The following is a 17,753-nucleotide window of genomic DNA, read 5'->3' as shown; positions in this document are numbered from 1 at the left end:
AATTAATTGAATAATGAAAATAATTAAATTAATTGAAATATGAAAATCATTTGTGAGCTGTGCACGTGTTTTATAACGCGATACATAATGACATTCGTTTTGATGCTTAAAGAGAGATGGATACATACGAAATGAGGGCATAATTATATTCAAAAATGTCGAGAAATTATGAAATTAAAAGTTACATAAATTACATAGAAATATTGAATTATATACAAGACCTATTAGTTTTAAATTGCAAATTAAATAGGAATAAAATACCTTTTGTTACTTAATTCGTGAGGAATTCGGTTATCTCTAAAATGGAAAACGCGGTTTCTCTGAAACACACCATGTACATATATAATGTTGGCGAGCTCGCATTTGATTACATTTGAACGATAATTCGATCAGTTTACGACGCCAATCTGCCATTAATTTGCGCCACCCGCATGAAATGCAAACGATCCCGGCGCAAGCGAAAATGGATATTGACATCTTTGGTCGCGCGAACGAAACGATCAAACTGCGTCTACGATCGATCGATAGGCCGATCTGCATCGAATAATATATCGGGCCCTGCGTCCGATAACGAGTTTAGCGCGTAATCAATTTTCCCTCGGAACGCAGTCGAATGCAATTTGCGGCGGCGCGTTGGAAACAGCGGAATTTTCGCCCTCGGACCCTTCGCCGGTGATACATTAATGCGGTGTCTGGGAGTTCATTACGTGAGGGGATGCTCCGGCTAGACTTAACGCGCGTGTAATATTCTCAGTTGCATAGCACGAAATTAATTGAAGACATCCGCGTAATTTTCTCGCAATGTTCAAGATTGCGCCGAGATTGATCAAGTTTTGCAGAGATTACCTCGAAGTTTCTCTATTTTTATTAAGCAAGTGAAATATAATTTTTAAGAATTATTTTAAAATATAATTTCCGAAATATAAAATAAAATATAATCTAATATTAATAAAATTTTTGTCATACTCAGATTTTATGCCACATTTATCTTGAATTTATTTCAAATAAATAAGTGTATAAAAACGAGAGGTGCACGTATGAGATATAAAAGGAAGAAAAGGGTTTAATTAACTTCTCTATGATAATGTAAAAATAATGATAGATGTCGAGAGAGACCCCCGATATCATGTTCTCTATCGCGCTTTATATGAAAGTTCCATCGCTTCCTATCTGGAGCTCGTGCGTTTGTATTGTGTCGAATTCGATCGCGAAAGTTTAATTAATTATCGACGCGAACTAATTGCTTCTCGCGATCCCATGGTGCGACGTGATTACGACTTCCGGTATAGGCACGCCCTAGGTTAGTACGCATCTATGGATGCACCGGCAAATGCACTTTCCTTCTCGCCCGCGGCGATTTAATCGGCACCGCGCTAATCGAATAAATCTCGCGATAGAAATATGGCGGTTGAAAAGAAGCGGCTCTCCGTGATGACTCGCGACAGAGTGGAAAATAGGTACCTCTCTGCCGCCTTGAACTAGAAAATTACTTCCCCTGCATCGCCGGCGTCGCACAAGATATTTATTACCCGATGTAAAAATAAAAAGTTTGCGCCATATTTTCCTCAACGGTCAATGAAGAACTATCGATTTTTTTTTTACCGGATCATATATAGTACAATACGTCGCGAAATTTAATCGCAAGTGATCGAATCTTCAAAATTGTGCAAAAGAGGAAAGGTAAATATTAAGTTTTTTTTTTAAATTTAATTAATGTTTTTTTCATTATCGAGAAAACAGTTTTTTTTATTTAATACGATGATCCAAAATAAATATGATTTATTTCGTTGAATTCTCCGATGGTAAAATCAATCATTCGAGAACACTTCTCGCCCACCAAATCAAATTAGTACCATTCGAATTCGGTAACATAAAAGCAAATAGAACAATAGCCTAGTGAATGGCGATAAGAGATTAGTTCGTTGCCTCTCCATTGATTCGAATGAATAACCACTCGCGTATATTTACCATTTTTCTGGTTATTTTTTCATAGCCAAATAAACTGGCGGAGAAAATCGCGCTTAATTTACGCTGCGGAAAATAATCGGCGCGAAATAATTCGAAGCAATAAATTATTTCTAAGAATTTATAGCCGATGGCACTGCAGCGATGATTGTGATTAACGATCAAGTTTACCGTTGATGTAAAGGTCTTGCTTCTCGTATTTGGATGGTGAAAATCACATTTTCATAAAATATTTTATATTTTTCATGATAATTTTATTTTAAAACGACACGGGAAAGAATTTTATGACGTGTAGAGAGAGAAAGAGAATACGATTTCTTAATTTAAAATATATTTTAAATTATACATATTGAGTACATTCATAAATTGCTGTCTCAAAGATAGAAATTCAATGAAATTATTGAAAACTTGTTGATGAAATTTATTATATTTTTCTCACGTGCATATTTATAACATCCTTTAACACAATACTTAGTATTTATATATGTTATTTGATGTAATATTATTATTTCTCTTTATGTTATTAATATTTCGAAGCAACTACATAATGCACAATGAATATCAACATTTGTTGAATTTTATTGTAATTCCATCAAATAAAATGGCTCTTATATAGTTTGCTTCAAATGGCCTAGAAAGCCACTGATAGGATACACGAATAGGAGGAACTGGGACAAATGACAGTTTGAAAAGCGCGTTACAGTAATATCGGATTAATCCTTGCCAAGAAAACTAGAGCAGTATCCTACAATCGTACGTATGTGTATACCTATACATATACATGCCATCGGGAATGGATCGATATTTGAAACATGACAGAGAAAGCTTCTTTCGTCAACATGGAAACGTATTTTTATAAACTTCTTCTTAATATCGCACGCTAATCGTTACAAATTACAGACTCCCAGCCTTTCTTGCAAACTTTTCTAATTTGAAACAACACGAAGACATCTCGACAAATTATAAAAAAATTATTTCTCGTAATTCTCATTAATTCTTTTAATATTATCGATTGCTTTTCAATCTATTGTTTCCGTCGAAAAGATACACATTTAATAGAACGTGCGATCGCTCGAACATTGCATAACAGAATCCTTTCAAAGCAAGGACACTGGAATCTCATACGCAGATTCACGATCATCGATATTAATTCCTGGAATTTTTACGAATTAATCGGGATCAGGCGTTTGTGTGTGTCAGTGCGACACGGGACACCGGCGCATTTGACAGATGATTCGATCGGTTCGCGAAAAAAAAAATAAATATAAAGCGAAAGGAGGAGCGGATCGCGCGGGACGCTTGCGCCGCGGCGCCGCCGTCGCCGTCGTCGTCGGCGGCGGCTTTTATTCCATCCTCCGATGGAAGTCGTCGCCAGTCGTCGCTATCACAGCCACCGCGGCGTTGAACCCGCAGTTTGCGAAGTGGCACTCCGTTGCACGCGGCTTGCGCGAACCGACTGTCGCACGCGCGCGTTTAATCTCGCAGGTGATCGCCCAGAGGTACATAATTAATATAATTGGCCGCGTCTCGGAGAGACCAGGAATCGGGGGAGCGATTGATCCGAGCGATCATAGATGGATTTTGAGAGAAGCATGCAGCAGGATATCCTGGTCGATTTAAATTCCTTAACCCTATCGGTGTGAAAATGCGTGTTCCTTCCTTCTTATTTTACGAGTCTTTTGAATTTTTATTATGAAAAATGTTTAAGTGCGTGAGAGAAAATAATTATAGATTAAGTGTTTTGGTTGGGAGATACAAATTTGTTACTTTTGCACGTCATTATTAGAGAATGTTTGACGCGTTTAATATAGATTCCACCTTAGAGAGAAGAGTTAAGGGGACGAAACGATATTTTGCAGCAGCTGTTTTTTCTTGGAAAAAGTGTTTTATAATTTTCGGACGCAGTCCTGTCAAACTCGCGCGCCCGCGCTTTTGAACAACGCTTGGTATCCGTCATCCATCAGCGCTCGTTGACGTAACGCATTAGTAATACAGATGTTTAAAAATATTTGTAATTGTCAGTGATCAAGTTTTGCTCGCTTCTAATTCGGAGACGTAATTTTTTTGTAATGAGCGATCGAAAAATTTAATAATTTATAGGTAGTTGTATTTGTATCAAAATATAATACGTCAACGAGTAATAGAACTGTCACTCTTTTGAAAAATGAGGAAATTTCTTGTGTTGAAAGATGAAAGAAAATAAATTATTAAAATGTTATTAGTTTTTTTTTAAATTTTTTATTATATTATTATTCGAGCGATAAATTGATTTTCTTAGTAAAGCAAAGTAAAAAGATATTTAATATCAAAAGTTAAAATTTCTTAACGAAATAACCTTCAAGAATTTAAGAACAGAATATAATATTTTTATTAATTTATTTTAAATAATTTTTTCTAAGAAATAAAATTATATATAATATTATATATTAAATATTATTCTAGCTTATTATAAAAAATACAAAAATATAAAAAGATGTTTTTCTGAAAAACATGGATAGCTTGGAGAATTGTAAGCAAAACGACAAGTTTTTATATTGATAAATTTCGCTAGATTTGTCGGAGATTTTTGCAATGATTAGTTGCCGGGAATTTCGAATACTTCCTCGATTTTCGTGCAATCGGATTTCTGTATCATCTGTTTCCTCTAAAATACGCGCATCTGGCAGCACTTTCACGCAGTTTAATTGCAGAGATGCGGGGTATCGGGATCTTCCCTCGGATTCCTCATCGGCTGCACCAAAGAGCAAGTTTTAACGGAAACGGTGCGCCGTAACTTTGTTCGTCCCGCACTATTTTTATCCGATGAAATTTCCTGCGCTAAAAATACGCCAGAATCGCGGCGGTCCTCGCCGCGAAGTGTCCATCGAAGCGTGACAGCGGCTTTATTGACAGGAGGAATCCGCGAAGTTCGACGCTGTCGCACGGCGGTCGCGCTCCACTTGCGTTCGCCATGTTGCCGCAAAATTATTCGAGGCGACAGTCGCCTCCCTTCGTCGCTAGTTTTGCGAAACTTACACGATTTTGCGAAACGAGGCGTGACCGCGATATCACGACGAGACTCTACATCGGTTTTTATTTATAGCGTGTGAAACTTAAATGCTGCAAAACTCCTTTTTCATCTATTATGAAATGTAATTTCTTCTATCCACGCGGACATCTAAATTCTTTTAAAGTAGGCGAGCAAAATTTACTTTCCCCTTACGCAACTCGCGTATCGATTATCTAAATCGCCGATTATCTAAATTATCGCACTTTAAAGGATCATAAAACGGACGTTAATTACGAGTAATATCGGTCTTGATTAATTGGATGCAACTTGTTCATCGAATTCAGACTTTTATTTGTCTTCTTTAATATAAATATAAATATAAATGCAAATATAAATATAAATATAGATATAAATATAAATATAAATATAAAATGTTCGGTGTAAAGTCTCTCCATCCATTGCTTGTTGCGAACTTTGGAGCTCGTTCCGCGTTAGCCAATGGCTGAGTGACGTTTCGTAACAATACCGAATTAAGATCGATACCCGATCGTACAAGGAGATAGCTTTCTTATTGTTTGTCCGGGAAGTATTTAATCTCGCCGTTTGGCAAGATCAACTCGAACAACGCACGTTACGCCGGGAGAAAGGCGCCGGTTTCCCTCCCATGTCTCGCCGGTCATTGTTGACCCTCGTTGACAAACCGTCGAGAGAAAAAGACCGCGGCTTATCTAATAGCAGCTTATTTATTGATTCGCATGCTAAGCGACTAGATGCGGATATATCGCGATTAAACCGATCACGCGTCGTGGGTGACATCTCGCACACACATACACGAGCACGGTATCATATCTGTAATTTTTTATCGACATTTAATTTCTCTCGTTAATATTTTTTCAAATTTTTCTCGCTAATATATTAATATGAGATTTCGAAATAAAATCATTCCAGAAAATCATTCATTTAATTTTGCGATTTATCTTTTATATTAATATTTATTTTTTTTATATTAATATTTATATTAATATTTTCAACTGCTCTTTTTACAATATTTAAAACGCTGATTAAAGAGGGACATTTAAAAGAGCAATCTGTTTTAATATTAAAAGTATCTGTGATAACACGCTGACGTTTAATTAATAACAAATAAGATATTGCAAGTAATAATATTTTGTAAATGTAGTTTTTATTTTTATTTTTATATTTTTTAAGCATTAATTTTTTTTTAAATTTCTGAAGCACTATCTTTTTAATATTTTGTAATGTGATAGTTTCGGTATTTTGCCTCGTAACTTTTAGCGATTTAATAACCGCAGTCCTTCATCTCGGTTTAGATGATGCTGCGAACTGCGAAAGGTCATGCTATAATTTTCCATTTATTTATAAATATACGCTTATTGCGCGATGCTTATAAACCGCAGACGAAGATCATCGTATTCCAATAACGCGATGAAGCATTTCTAATCGATACAAAAAGCTCCGAAAATGAATAGACGATTAAAGGGCATTTGAAATATTAGAGCGTGTTCTAAAAATCACAATCTTTTTTTTCTAAACGTTTTTATTACCCCAGAATTTTTTATTATCTCAACAGTCTCTCGATTGGGGGAGATCAATGCTCCGTAGAACGGAATATTCTCGCCCGAATGCGATGATTTAGCGACGTAACTGTAAATAATTCGCGTAACAGCACATTGACATAATCACGCCGAGTGCACCAGATGACGGACAGTCATCTCCCCGTCATCAGATGCGTCTCACCGAGTCCGGAGCGGACGACGAGATGATCGGGAGACGCTTGCGAGACCGTCGCAATCTGTTACCGGCGAGATGTCGTCACTGTAAAGTGCCACAAATCGCTCGTTAAGCATCGTGATTACCGCTTTCCTTCGACAATATACGCCGCGGCTTGCGCAATAAATCTCTCCATCGTCGCGCGCGTCCGAGAGATGCTGAGTAACCTTGAAGAGGGGCACCTTTTGTGCGCGCACATATGTTCGCACGCGTCGTCGCATTTTTATCCATTCGCGGTTTCGCAGCTTTCTCCGCGACCGGGATCTGTTCGAGCTTTTTTTTTTCTCTTCGTCTTCTTTCCTTTTCGCGGATACGCGGAAGGTAGTCTTACGGGACGCCGATTAATTTGCATATGCCACGATGACTTTGGAGAAACGTATCGATCGTGTCGCTATCGAGCTTGCAACGACGCGCGAAAGCTCGTTAGCGTAACTCGGAATTTGATTTTATACCAAGATAACTCGATCTATTTTCCCCGGCTCCTGTTGGCAAATGTTTGAAGGAAAGAAAATGTTAAGAGTCATGAGTGGGATATTGTGGAGAGCTAAAGATCGGAATAATTTTAATTTACATGCGAAAAGAAGGAGAATTGTAAACTTGAAGAAAATAATAATAAATAACGAATTTCAAATTTTTCGAGCGGATAATAATCTTTCGAGGCTCGAAGCTAATAATTGTTAAATTTTTTGGAAACAATGTTAATTCATATATAGGAAATAAAGAAAAATCTTTTTTTTGAAAAAATATTTTTTAATACTCTTAAATTCTTAAACAAATTTATCCTTTGAAACTTGAATTTTGTTCGTTTACATATCAAATATCTGTTTTTATATATCAAATTAAGATTAAAGATATAAAATGCAATGAACGCGTCATTTCTGATTAGAAATTACATTAATTTCAGCACAAATTTAGAGTTTCGGAAATTAGGATCTACGTGTTGACGGAAATGAAATGTAAATTGGAAACTTGAATTAGACAGAAGACTGGAAAAAAATAATTAGTAATAAACTTCAAATGTAAAATTTTTGGTATTGGAGGCTAATAATTTTTCGAGACTTGAATTTAATATAATTATTGAATTTATAGTAATTATTTCCTAGAATCAATGTTGTCAAATGCAGAAAATAAAGAAGAGTTTGAAAAAATGTTAAATATTTTTAAACAAATTTATCGCTTAAAGCTTTGCTTTTAAATAGCTTTGTTTATAAATTCACTTTTTAAATCAAATTAAGATTAAAGATGTATTAAATGTAACATGTCGTTTCTAACTAGAAGAACGAGATTACTAATTAATTTCAATGTAAATTTATTTAGAATTTAGGATCTAATGACGGAAACGAGGCTCGAATTGGAAACTTAAATTAGACAGAAAAGAAGATTCAAAAATAATCATAAATAATGAATTTTAAATATGAAGTTTTTGGTCAGACGGATAATAATATCTTTCGAAACTTGAATCTAATAATTATTAAGTTTCTTTGAAGCAATATTATCAAATATAGAAAATGTAAAGAGTTTGGAAAAAAATATTAAATATTCTTAAACAAATTTATTTCTTGATATTTCAATTTTATTTGTTTGTATAGATTCGCTTTTACATATCAAATTAACATAAAAGTATGTGTTAAATGCGATGGACATGCCGTCTCCGATTAGAAACGAGTTGCTGATTAATTTTAGCGCAAACTTGTAGTTTCAGAAATTAGAATGTACATGTTGGTGAAAACATGTCGATTTCGAAAGCTTTGAAAGAGGAAAACAGCCATCCTCACTTATGGTGGTACCTTTCTCCTCGACAAAGAGTCGCTTTCTTCGACTTCCTAATGGCGATGAAAAGTTAGTTAGATCGTTAGAGACAATCAGAGAAAAAGAAACTTTTACTACGCGCGATATAACTTGTTCTTGCTCATCAAAATGACCGATTCTTGCCTCCGGCTTGATTCCACGTGTCTCTCAAGACCCAAGATCTCGTTTTGATTGTCTAGTGAATAGAAACTTAAATCAAGACTGGTATAATAAATGATAATGCTCGCATTTGAAGCGACTTTCATTTTTGCTAGAATTTGTGGTAAAAATTTTACGTTCTTTTTTTTGTTTTTAAACAAATTTGAAATTTAATTTGAATTTTAATGAATATTTGTAAAAAATTTTCAGTCAAATTTTTTGTTTACATAATTTCCTAGATTTCTAGAAATGTTTTAACTTTTTCATTACTATAACTTTTTCGTTCTCGCTACTATTTACTTATCGTACGTCTCTGGATTTAAAATAGCTACTAGAATACGTTCCGCTATTGAGTTTGACAGATGAGATCAATATGTGTCTCGGAAATCAATATCTGACAATACTCATCCATATTTATTCTCCCTTATCGATTTACCTGTCAAGGAGCAGATGGATATTTTAAGCCTCAACTCTCATTATTCTCTTATATTCTCTGACTGCTCGTGAGCCTTTCATAATAGATACCTGCTGCATGTTTTTTTGTAACGATTTTTTCAATTGATCTCGTTCGACATAAATATACATTTATACGAAAGAAAATATTTGCGCTATCACTTTTGCAATTTAAATTATAATCTGACAGATGAAATAATTACGAAAAGAGCGTTTTTCAGTATATTTCCAAATTTTATATTTTTTAAGACATTAAATGTCGAAAATAATTATTTAATATGATAAATTAATATTATGATTAATTTTTCACACCTTTCTTCTATGATCGCTCGTTCAATTTGAAATATAAATATTTTCTTTAGCTTCGGGGAGAATGGAATTATTTAACATGATACGTTTCCGGCTTAACAAACACTCGTATCAATAAACTCGCAGTTTCGATGCATCACAGAGCACTTTTCTTGGAGTGTGAACGTTTTTGCGCGGATCTTCGGTGTTTCTCGACAACAACGTGAAGACGCACGCGATATTTACTGGTACCTGAGAAGAATTCAATTAAATGGTCGAGCGCAACCGACGGCGATGGCCGACAGCTGTCGAGCTCAGCTGGTTTCCCTTCTTTCTCGAGAAACTGTAAAATCGTTCGCCGGAAACGCGATGGAGCTCTTTTGAAATATACCGGATCTCGATTGATTATTCGATCGATGAAAATCCTCAGGATCGCTTCGGATTAACCGTACAAACTCTTTGCCTTTTTCTTTCTTAAGACGAGTAACTGTCACGAATAAAAGCATCTTCCGTGAAAAGAATAGATGTAGGAAAATTTCCCAGCATCCACGAGATAAATCCATTCTGAAACATGAACAATCAGTGGAGGAGAAGGAGATTTGGAAGCAATTGAAAAGAAATTTTTAAACAATAGTAGAAAATTAATGAAGATTTAACTGCAATGTAATTTTCCTCGAAGAAACAGCATTGTTGTTAATCTCTAAAGAAAAGAATCACGGAAGAGAAGTTTTTGTGCTGCGCGGGAATCCTACGACGAGCGAACCTCGTTACGTTCGCTTATCGCCTTGCTGACTTCCGGAAAGGATTCGGATCGACGATATGATACAGCAAACAATCGTCTGCCGAGAACGCGCAGTCGGTAGCAACAAGTGGCACAGTTTGCAGTGAAGAAAATAGAAGTAGCTCTCAGTTTTCTTATTCTTCTCTCGCTACGTGAAAACGTACGCTTTTCCCCACTTCTCAGAGCTGCAATATATCATTGAGATATTTTATTTTACGTACAAACTATATTCTAAGAGATAGATGTGAGCTATATTTTGACATATTTATGCTAAGCATAAAAATATATTTTGAAGTAAATTGAAAATGACATAAATATATATTTATATATATCTGAAAATATTTTAAAATAGAGAGAGAGAATATATTCCATGAAGATAATGCATACAAGGATTTTAATAATGATCCAATACTTTTTTACGAGGAGAAGAAACATGCCAAACGACTCGATTTTGGGTGAACCATTATTCGGTCACCGTAACTTGACGCAACTCTTACGTCAAACGGAAACGGAAATTAGTTTTTGATGGCAGACATGTCGAGCGAAGATTGTCGAGCCAGCACAACGAGTTCCGGTAACATCGACGAGACAGGAAACACTAGCGGCCGAAGGATGTCGCACTTTAAGGAATACAAGTTCTTCCGCAGCTTCAGCGCGAAAGTCGAGAATTGGCCGATGCGCAAAGCGGAAGCGCTTTGGCGGCGAATGCGTGAGCGGAAAATCGCAGGTAAGCGTTTTATGTCAAAGTCCATGTTTCATAAAATTTACACAACAATACGCTTTCGGGAAAACATCTTCGGAATATAAATTTTATGAGAGAAACTAAAGAGAGAGAAGAACTTTTGCACAAACTCTACGAAAAAAAAAATATTAACATAGTCTGCAGTCAATTACAGATATAAATTATATTTTACATAACATTTTCTTTCATATAAAATTATTTTTATATTTGTCAATTATTACCTCGACATATAATTTTCTTACATTTCTCGTTATTAATAATATTTTCTAATTTCATATAAGTTACTACATCAATTTTTATATAAATATAATTTATTATTTATAATTTATTACATCAGTTTTTATATAAATATAATTTATTACTTATAATTTATTGCATCAGTTTTTATATAGAAAATGATTTTATTGCAAAATCAAAAGCGCGAATAAACGTTGTCGCAAATCACGTGAAAGTGCAGCTTGTCATTGATAATTAGATTTCACAAATTATCAGCTGTAAGCGAGAGATAGATATGCATTGTCGCAAAAATGACACGCGCCAGCAATCCCAATAAAATTCATTCGCACATATCACGTGATAATGATATGATGGCGCGGGATCTATTCGAATCGAATGCGCTTCGCTTCAGGCATCATTCATTTATTTGCACTGTCTGTCACATAACTCTCGTGAAATCGTATAAACTCGACATTTTCGAGCTTCCAGCTTAGATCTTTCAATTTTCGGGAAAATATCGTATTTTATTTCCGTTTTCTATTATTTGCGTTATTTACGGCGACCGATGATAGACATTTTTTAATTGCAGTCACTATATGTGATAACAATTATTTACAATATTATTTACTCGAATCATTGACGTATGACGTATCGATTTTACTAAGCGTTATATCATTCGTTGTAATTTCCCAACCGTCAAAAACATGCGCGCGATCTCAAATACCACCTGCTGCAAGGCAATTGAACATCATTTTGATAGATCGTAAAACAGCTAGTGTTTTCTTTGCGATTTCCGAGAACGATCCTATGGAAATTTCGCTGCTGAAATAACAACTCGGTGAAGAGCAACATCTCGACCGAATGAAACGTTCGTACGCTAAGAGATATCTTTAAATGTGTTATAAAACTAGTGTTAACCGATATGATATATCAAGGCATCAAGGATATACATAATATATATAAAAGAATTTATAATATTATATATATAATTATTATATATATAATAATTAAAAGTATTTAAATATACATTACATATTTGATTTTTCTCACATTTTTCTTTATTTAAAATTTTGAGACAGAAATAATTTTTGAATTTATTATTAATTTTTATTTATTTTAATACATTATATGTTGTGATAAAATCTTGTAGTAATAAAGCTACTAGGATTAATAAATAAAAGCTAATAATTATAGGTATATTTCTTATTTTTATTATATCATGTTTTATTATATTATTAATTTATTTTATTTATTATTATTATTATTTTTAATTTCAAATAGAAATACGTTAAACATATTAATGTAATTAAGTATGCTTAAGAACGCAAGTTTACTAGAAGAAATCTGAAAAATCTCGTGGTCAGTATATATATTAGTTTTCAAAGTATTATTAAATGAGTTTCCAAAGTATTTATTATGGGATAACTTAGCTTTTCTGCGGAAAATAACTGGGTCAGTTTAAATCCGACAAGATTACAGCGGTTTCGACTGGAATATTGCGCAACATCGGATTTAATTATTCTTTGACAATATTCAATGCCTCGCTGGCTCCCACGATAACAGATGTGTTTCAATAAAAACTTCGACTGGCTCTCGTTTAATTGGAAACTATCGGTTGGCCGATGTTATATTTCGTATAACACGTTCTCACGTTGGTCAAATTAATGAATGAAAGAAGAAAAAAGAATCGCGCATATGTTCTTCATGGTGGCCGCAGGTCACTTATTGCGACGAGATCGTGAATTATATGAGAATGATCGATAAGAGAAGACTATTACCACGACTTTGATTCCGAAGAAACAAAACGATACACACATTAACGATAAATATTTCTTTATTAACTTGATCGCTTGCCAATGAGATTTTGTTGCCGCGAAGAGTGAAAGGCAACGTATTTCACATGCAATTATCGCGCTCGATAAATCGCAGATTTCAATCGACCCAGAAAATATTGTGGGGCTATGATAATTACGGGCTGTCGCGATGAAAAGTGTGCTCCCTCGAAACAATAGAACTCTTTCGTAATGCAACGCAACGTTGATCACATTGAGAAGACCACCAAAGTCGCGAAATAATTTTTCACTTTAATTAAAACATTATTTCTTTTTGTCATTTGTTTGATTAAAAGATAATATAGCATGGCACATATGCAAAATAAACAACATATGTGCATGATGTATATTGAGAGCAAAAATTTATAGCGAGACAATTTATTAAAATTTCGAGTATCGTTTGAATATTGTTGTCAAATAGTGATTTATATCACGTAAAATATTGCAATATTTACTGAATATTATTAGTACTACATGAAAAATACATTGTCCTTATATATTGTAAATAGTAAAAAAATTGAAAGATTCGTAAAAATTTTGTGTATGTAATTAAATACACAAAAAAATTAAATTACAAAAAATTAAATTAATAAATTATGTAATATAAATTATATATATAAATTTATGTGTATTTGTTAATTTATAGAATGAAATAAAATAAATGTTTACCAGCCAAAAACGTAATATTTTCATTACTTTCGCTGAATAAATAATATTTGCTTTTATAAATTCAATTTTACGTGTTTTATAATATTTTTTCATTTTTAATTATACATGCATTTTTGAATAATATGAGATATTTATTAAGATGATTTATGAAATATGAGTTGATATAGTTATCACGGCAATATTTTATTTATATTTTTATATTTCTAAATTTTTATTTTTTAATATATTTATTTTTACATTTTATCTTTGTTTTTATTAAGCCAATGCATCGTATGTTAATCCTATGACTTAATAAATATTCAATTTAATACATTCGATCTGACATAAAAGATCTGATTTTACATTTTATGTATATATTTCTTTCGGCTTGATGTATCCGGTGGAAACATCGTATTACATCTTTCTGTGTGAAAACGTATCGTGCAGCTCGTTGAAAATATTGCGGAAAATCGTTCGTCTCAGGTTTCAGTTCCACTAAGGATCAAAGGCATTATGTATGTCGCAGGTTTTTATAAAAAGCGGTAGAAATGCATTGCGGTGAATTTAAAAACCACCATTAATATAAATCTCCTTCGTGTAATTCATATCTGCTAAAGTACAATTTTTTGTATCCTTTATGCATCGTGAAAGCATAAAAGATCACAATCCGTTGGCGTACCAATCAAATAGATTTAGAAAACGTTTCGGTCCTCAACTTTAATTATCATTTACAAGAAAAGATTGTTAAAAATATGAAAAGACTTGGATTTTTAAAAATTTTTATTCTGTCTTTTGCTTTTTTTTTCGTTTTTTACAATATCTCGAATATTAATGATAACGCTTTATAAAGTTGAACCATGTAATTTCCAAACAATTGGTTCATCGAGTTTACTAGAAATTATCATAGAAATTTGCGTCAAATTGTCATCGCGAAAATTATTAATAATGTTGGAATAATGCTTTGACTGGAGCTTGGATGCAAGCTACGTCTCCACTTTCCTCCTTTAATAAATGATAAAGATAAATTTCCTGTTTGCTATTGGCCTAGTTCGATGCTGTGTAGTCTGTTATTTTAATTGTGATTATTACGGAAATAATTCCAATATTTTAACATTAATTATTTTGTTAAGATCTGTTATATGTATCATAGTGCTTTAATTATATTGATTTATTTCTCCGTATCGTTATATAACTTAATTTATCGCGCTTGCATCGTGGCATTTTCTCACAATTATGTTCGATTATAATTTTTATTCCGATTGAAAGTGTAAGCATATTTAGATGCGTGTATTAAGATTAATAGTGAGAATAATAGTGAGAAAGAAAAAGAGAGAAATGCAATGAAACGCATTCCTTTTATTACGCAAGTGACCTTTTATTTAAAAGGTTTTTGTTGTTGCATGTTGACCGCATGAATCGCATATCATTTATACGAGTCGTAAAAGTGCGAAAATTAATGAGTATCTCAAATATAGAAATAATAGTTTAAATATAAAAAATACAAAAAATAATAAAAATACAAAAAATAGTTTAAATAAATGAAATTATTATTGTAAATAAAATAAGGAAAATAAAATTATTGCAAGTAGATTATTTTTATTGAATTATATATAAATAATTAATATGAAGCAATAATTTACTTATATGATAATGAAATTTTTCAAATTCTATTTGAAATAATTGATTGATTTTACGCGAAGCAGAAATATTTTAAATTTGTTATACCTAGCATATTTGTAGAAAAAATAATGAAATATTGGATAATTTATCGAAACAAAATATATAAATAAAATAATTTTTAATAGTCTGTATTTTCAATGTAATATTACTAATATAAACTATATAATTAATAATAAACACACTGTCGCCAAATCTTATATTGTATACACTTGTATTAAAAAATGTACATAACTTATCAAAATCGTCAAGATTTAATTATGTACGAATAAAAATGTAATTTAAACTTTAATGAAAAGATTTACATCAACAATAAAACATTTCGAATTTTACAGCAAGCTTGGTACAAGCTTTGCCACGACGATTAAAGTTTAATGGCGAGCAGTCATTCAACCCGACCGACGCGCAGACCAGTCGACTGCGTAATTTGCAGATTCAGCGTAAAGCGCATACAGTTGTTCGCTGGTACAATGTGCGCGTCGAGATTTATTTGTGGAGACCCGTAGGTCTTATAATAGATCACAATATAAACGTGTTCGCGCGTTGGAAATCAGCTTGTTTGTCTTGAGAAACGTGCCTCTGGTCACTAAGTAGTCCTTTGTTATAGGCTACTGCCTAATATCACCTGCGAGGTTTATTTTCGACAATTACCTTGTAAGTAGATGAGAAACATCATAACGCCGTTTATGACGTACATATCAATGACAAGTGTGGATTATAAAGATTATAGAGTAAAGTATTTTCCAACTTTTTTCACGGAAGCCAAATAAAATTTCTTTTCTAGAATATTGCTGAACATTTTTTCTAGAATATTCTTGAATATTAAATTCAGCATTATTAAAAATCGATTTTATCATTTCTATGGGATACTTTGAAATATTTTATTAATTATTTATATCATTTATAAATTAATAAGATTGGACATAAGCATCACATTTATGCGTCAAAGAATTACATTACACCATGTTTGTTAATCGGGTCAAATTAAGACGTATAATTAGAAATTTAATCAATTGCATTATTGCATAATTTCATTCTCATGACATTAAATTGCTTAAAAATTGTTTAAACTTAAAGGGCAGATGCCGTACCGAATATTTGATTACAAATACACGAAGAAGACTCTCTCGATTTCATCAGTCAGTAATTATCGCGTAGCGTCTCTTTAATCTTGCAAGCCGTAAAATCGATGACAAAAGAAGGGGTGCGGGAAGCTGGAATATCAGCGATCAAGACAAATTGCAGTTTAGAAAGTTTGAATGCGTACTCTTCGTGGAATGAGGTGCGTTTACACCTGAGAATGCTTCGGTCTTTCAATAAAGATCAAGACAATGGGTGAAACAGAATATTCCGACCGTGTTCGTGAGAATTACTGTACTTTTATCATATATTGCGCGAAAAATAGTTTTACTTATCGGCAGTGATTGTATGCAAACTGATGCATGCGAATTTTTTTTATCAAATTTATTATAAATTAAATCCATATATATATTATTTTATTTATTTTTTAAGTAATATTAAAATCTTTAATTAATATTTCGATTAATCATATTAATGAATTTGTGAATATAAAATTTCTATGCACATCTTTTATGATATTTCGTCAAGATAATGCCCGTTAATTAATTTGATATATACCAAAATCGAGACAAAGATAATGACAATTATACTTGGAAGTATAATAAAAAGTATTGCAGATATTTTTATTCTTAATAAAACTAGTATATAATTTTAATTCAAATTTTAATAAAACTATTATTCGAAATAATATATAGAAAGCTTTTACCATTTTTTTACTTATATCATTTTTTTGAAATATTTTACATGAACGTACATAAACATATACTATATATATAATTTTCGTATATTTATTATACCTTCAGATTGTAAAATAAAAAATAATTTAACATTTACAATACGCAACAGCATAAATGATCAAATTTTATCTGGTAATACAAATGTATTCAAAGAAAATGAAAAAAATTCAATTTTTTAATATTTAAAAAATAATGGTGCTGTATTTGAGTTTGTTATTTTCATTTTTCGAATAAATATGTAACAAAAAATTATATAATTTACAAAAAAAAGTTTTTTTAAATATAAACTTTTTTATAAAGTATATAAAAATAAAAGTATAAAAATGTTATGAAAATAATCTAAATAATTATAAATCTCGAACATAATGTTGAAATATTTTACATATATTTATCCAGAAAATATATTAATCAAAGTGTATATATATTATTATTATATATAAATATTTTATAAATATTTCTAAATAGATTTTCAATCTAAAATACTTCACGTATGCGTTTATTTTATCGCAGAGATAAATAAACAATTAATTTTACAAATAAAGAAATTAATAAATTAAATAAATATAACAAATCTCACGATTGGTCCGCTGTTGTACAATATTTTACT

The 17,753-nt window shown here is 32.2% G+C and overlaps 2 protein-coding genes across 3 annotated transcripts in view; both read left to right on the top strand.

Moving 5' to 3' along the window:
• Window positions 1–17,753, top strand: part of Cv-c (RhoGTPase activating protein) — a 233,802-nt gene that overhangs the window by 84,950 nt on the left and 131,099 nt on the right. The window lies entirely within an intron of this gene.
• LOC145968361 (uncharacterized) lies at window positions 10,443–15,897 on the top strand. The gene is made up of 2 exons (XM_083093753.1): window positions 10,443–10,941; window positions 15,665–15,897. Exons 1-2 carry the CDS (start codon window positions 10,740–10,742, stop codon window positions 15,895–15,897), a joined length of 435 nt encoding a protein of 144 aa, XP_082949879.1. The 5' UTR covers window positions 10,443–10,739.

This window comes from Camponotus vicinus, unplaced genomic scaffold, assembly GCF_025532165.1.
Source record: "Camponotus vicinus isolate PSW18456_S1 unplaced genomic scaffold, iyCamVici1.0 SCAF_3, whole genome shotgun sequence".
In the NCBI taxonomy this organism is placed as follows: Eukaryota; Metazoa; Arthropoda; class Insecta; order Hymenoptera; family Formicidae; genus Camponotus; species Camponotus vicinus.
The sequence above is the reverse complement of the archived record's forward strand: the minus strand, read 5'-3'. Positions and strand labels throughout refer to the sequence as shown.

What these genes read in the sequence shown, in the direction of transcription:
- LOC145968361 (XM_083093753.1), top strand. Translation starts at nt 10,740, where the DNA reads ATGGCAGACATGTCGAGCGAAGATTGTCGAGCCAGCACAACGAGTTCC. An exon ending in GCGTGAGCGGAAAATCGCAG is followed by an intron (nt 10,942 to 15,664) that starts GTAAGCGTTTTA and finishes CGAATTTTACAG; the next exon opens with CAAGCTTGGTACAAGCTTTG.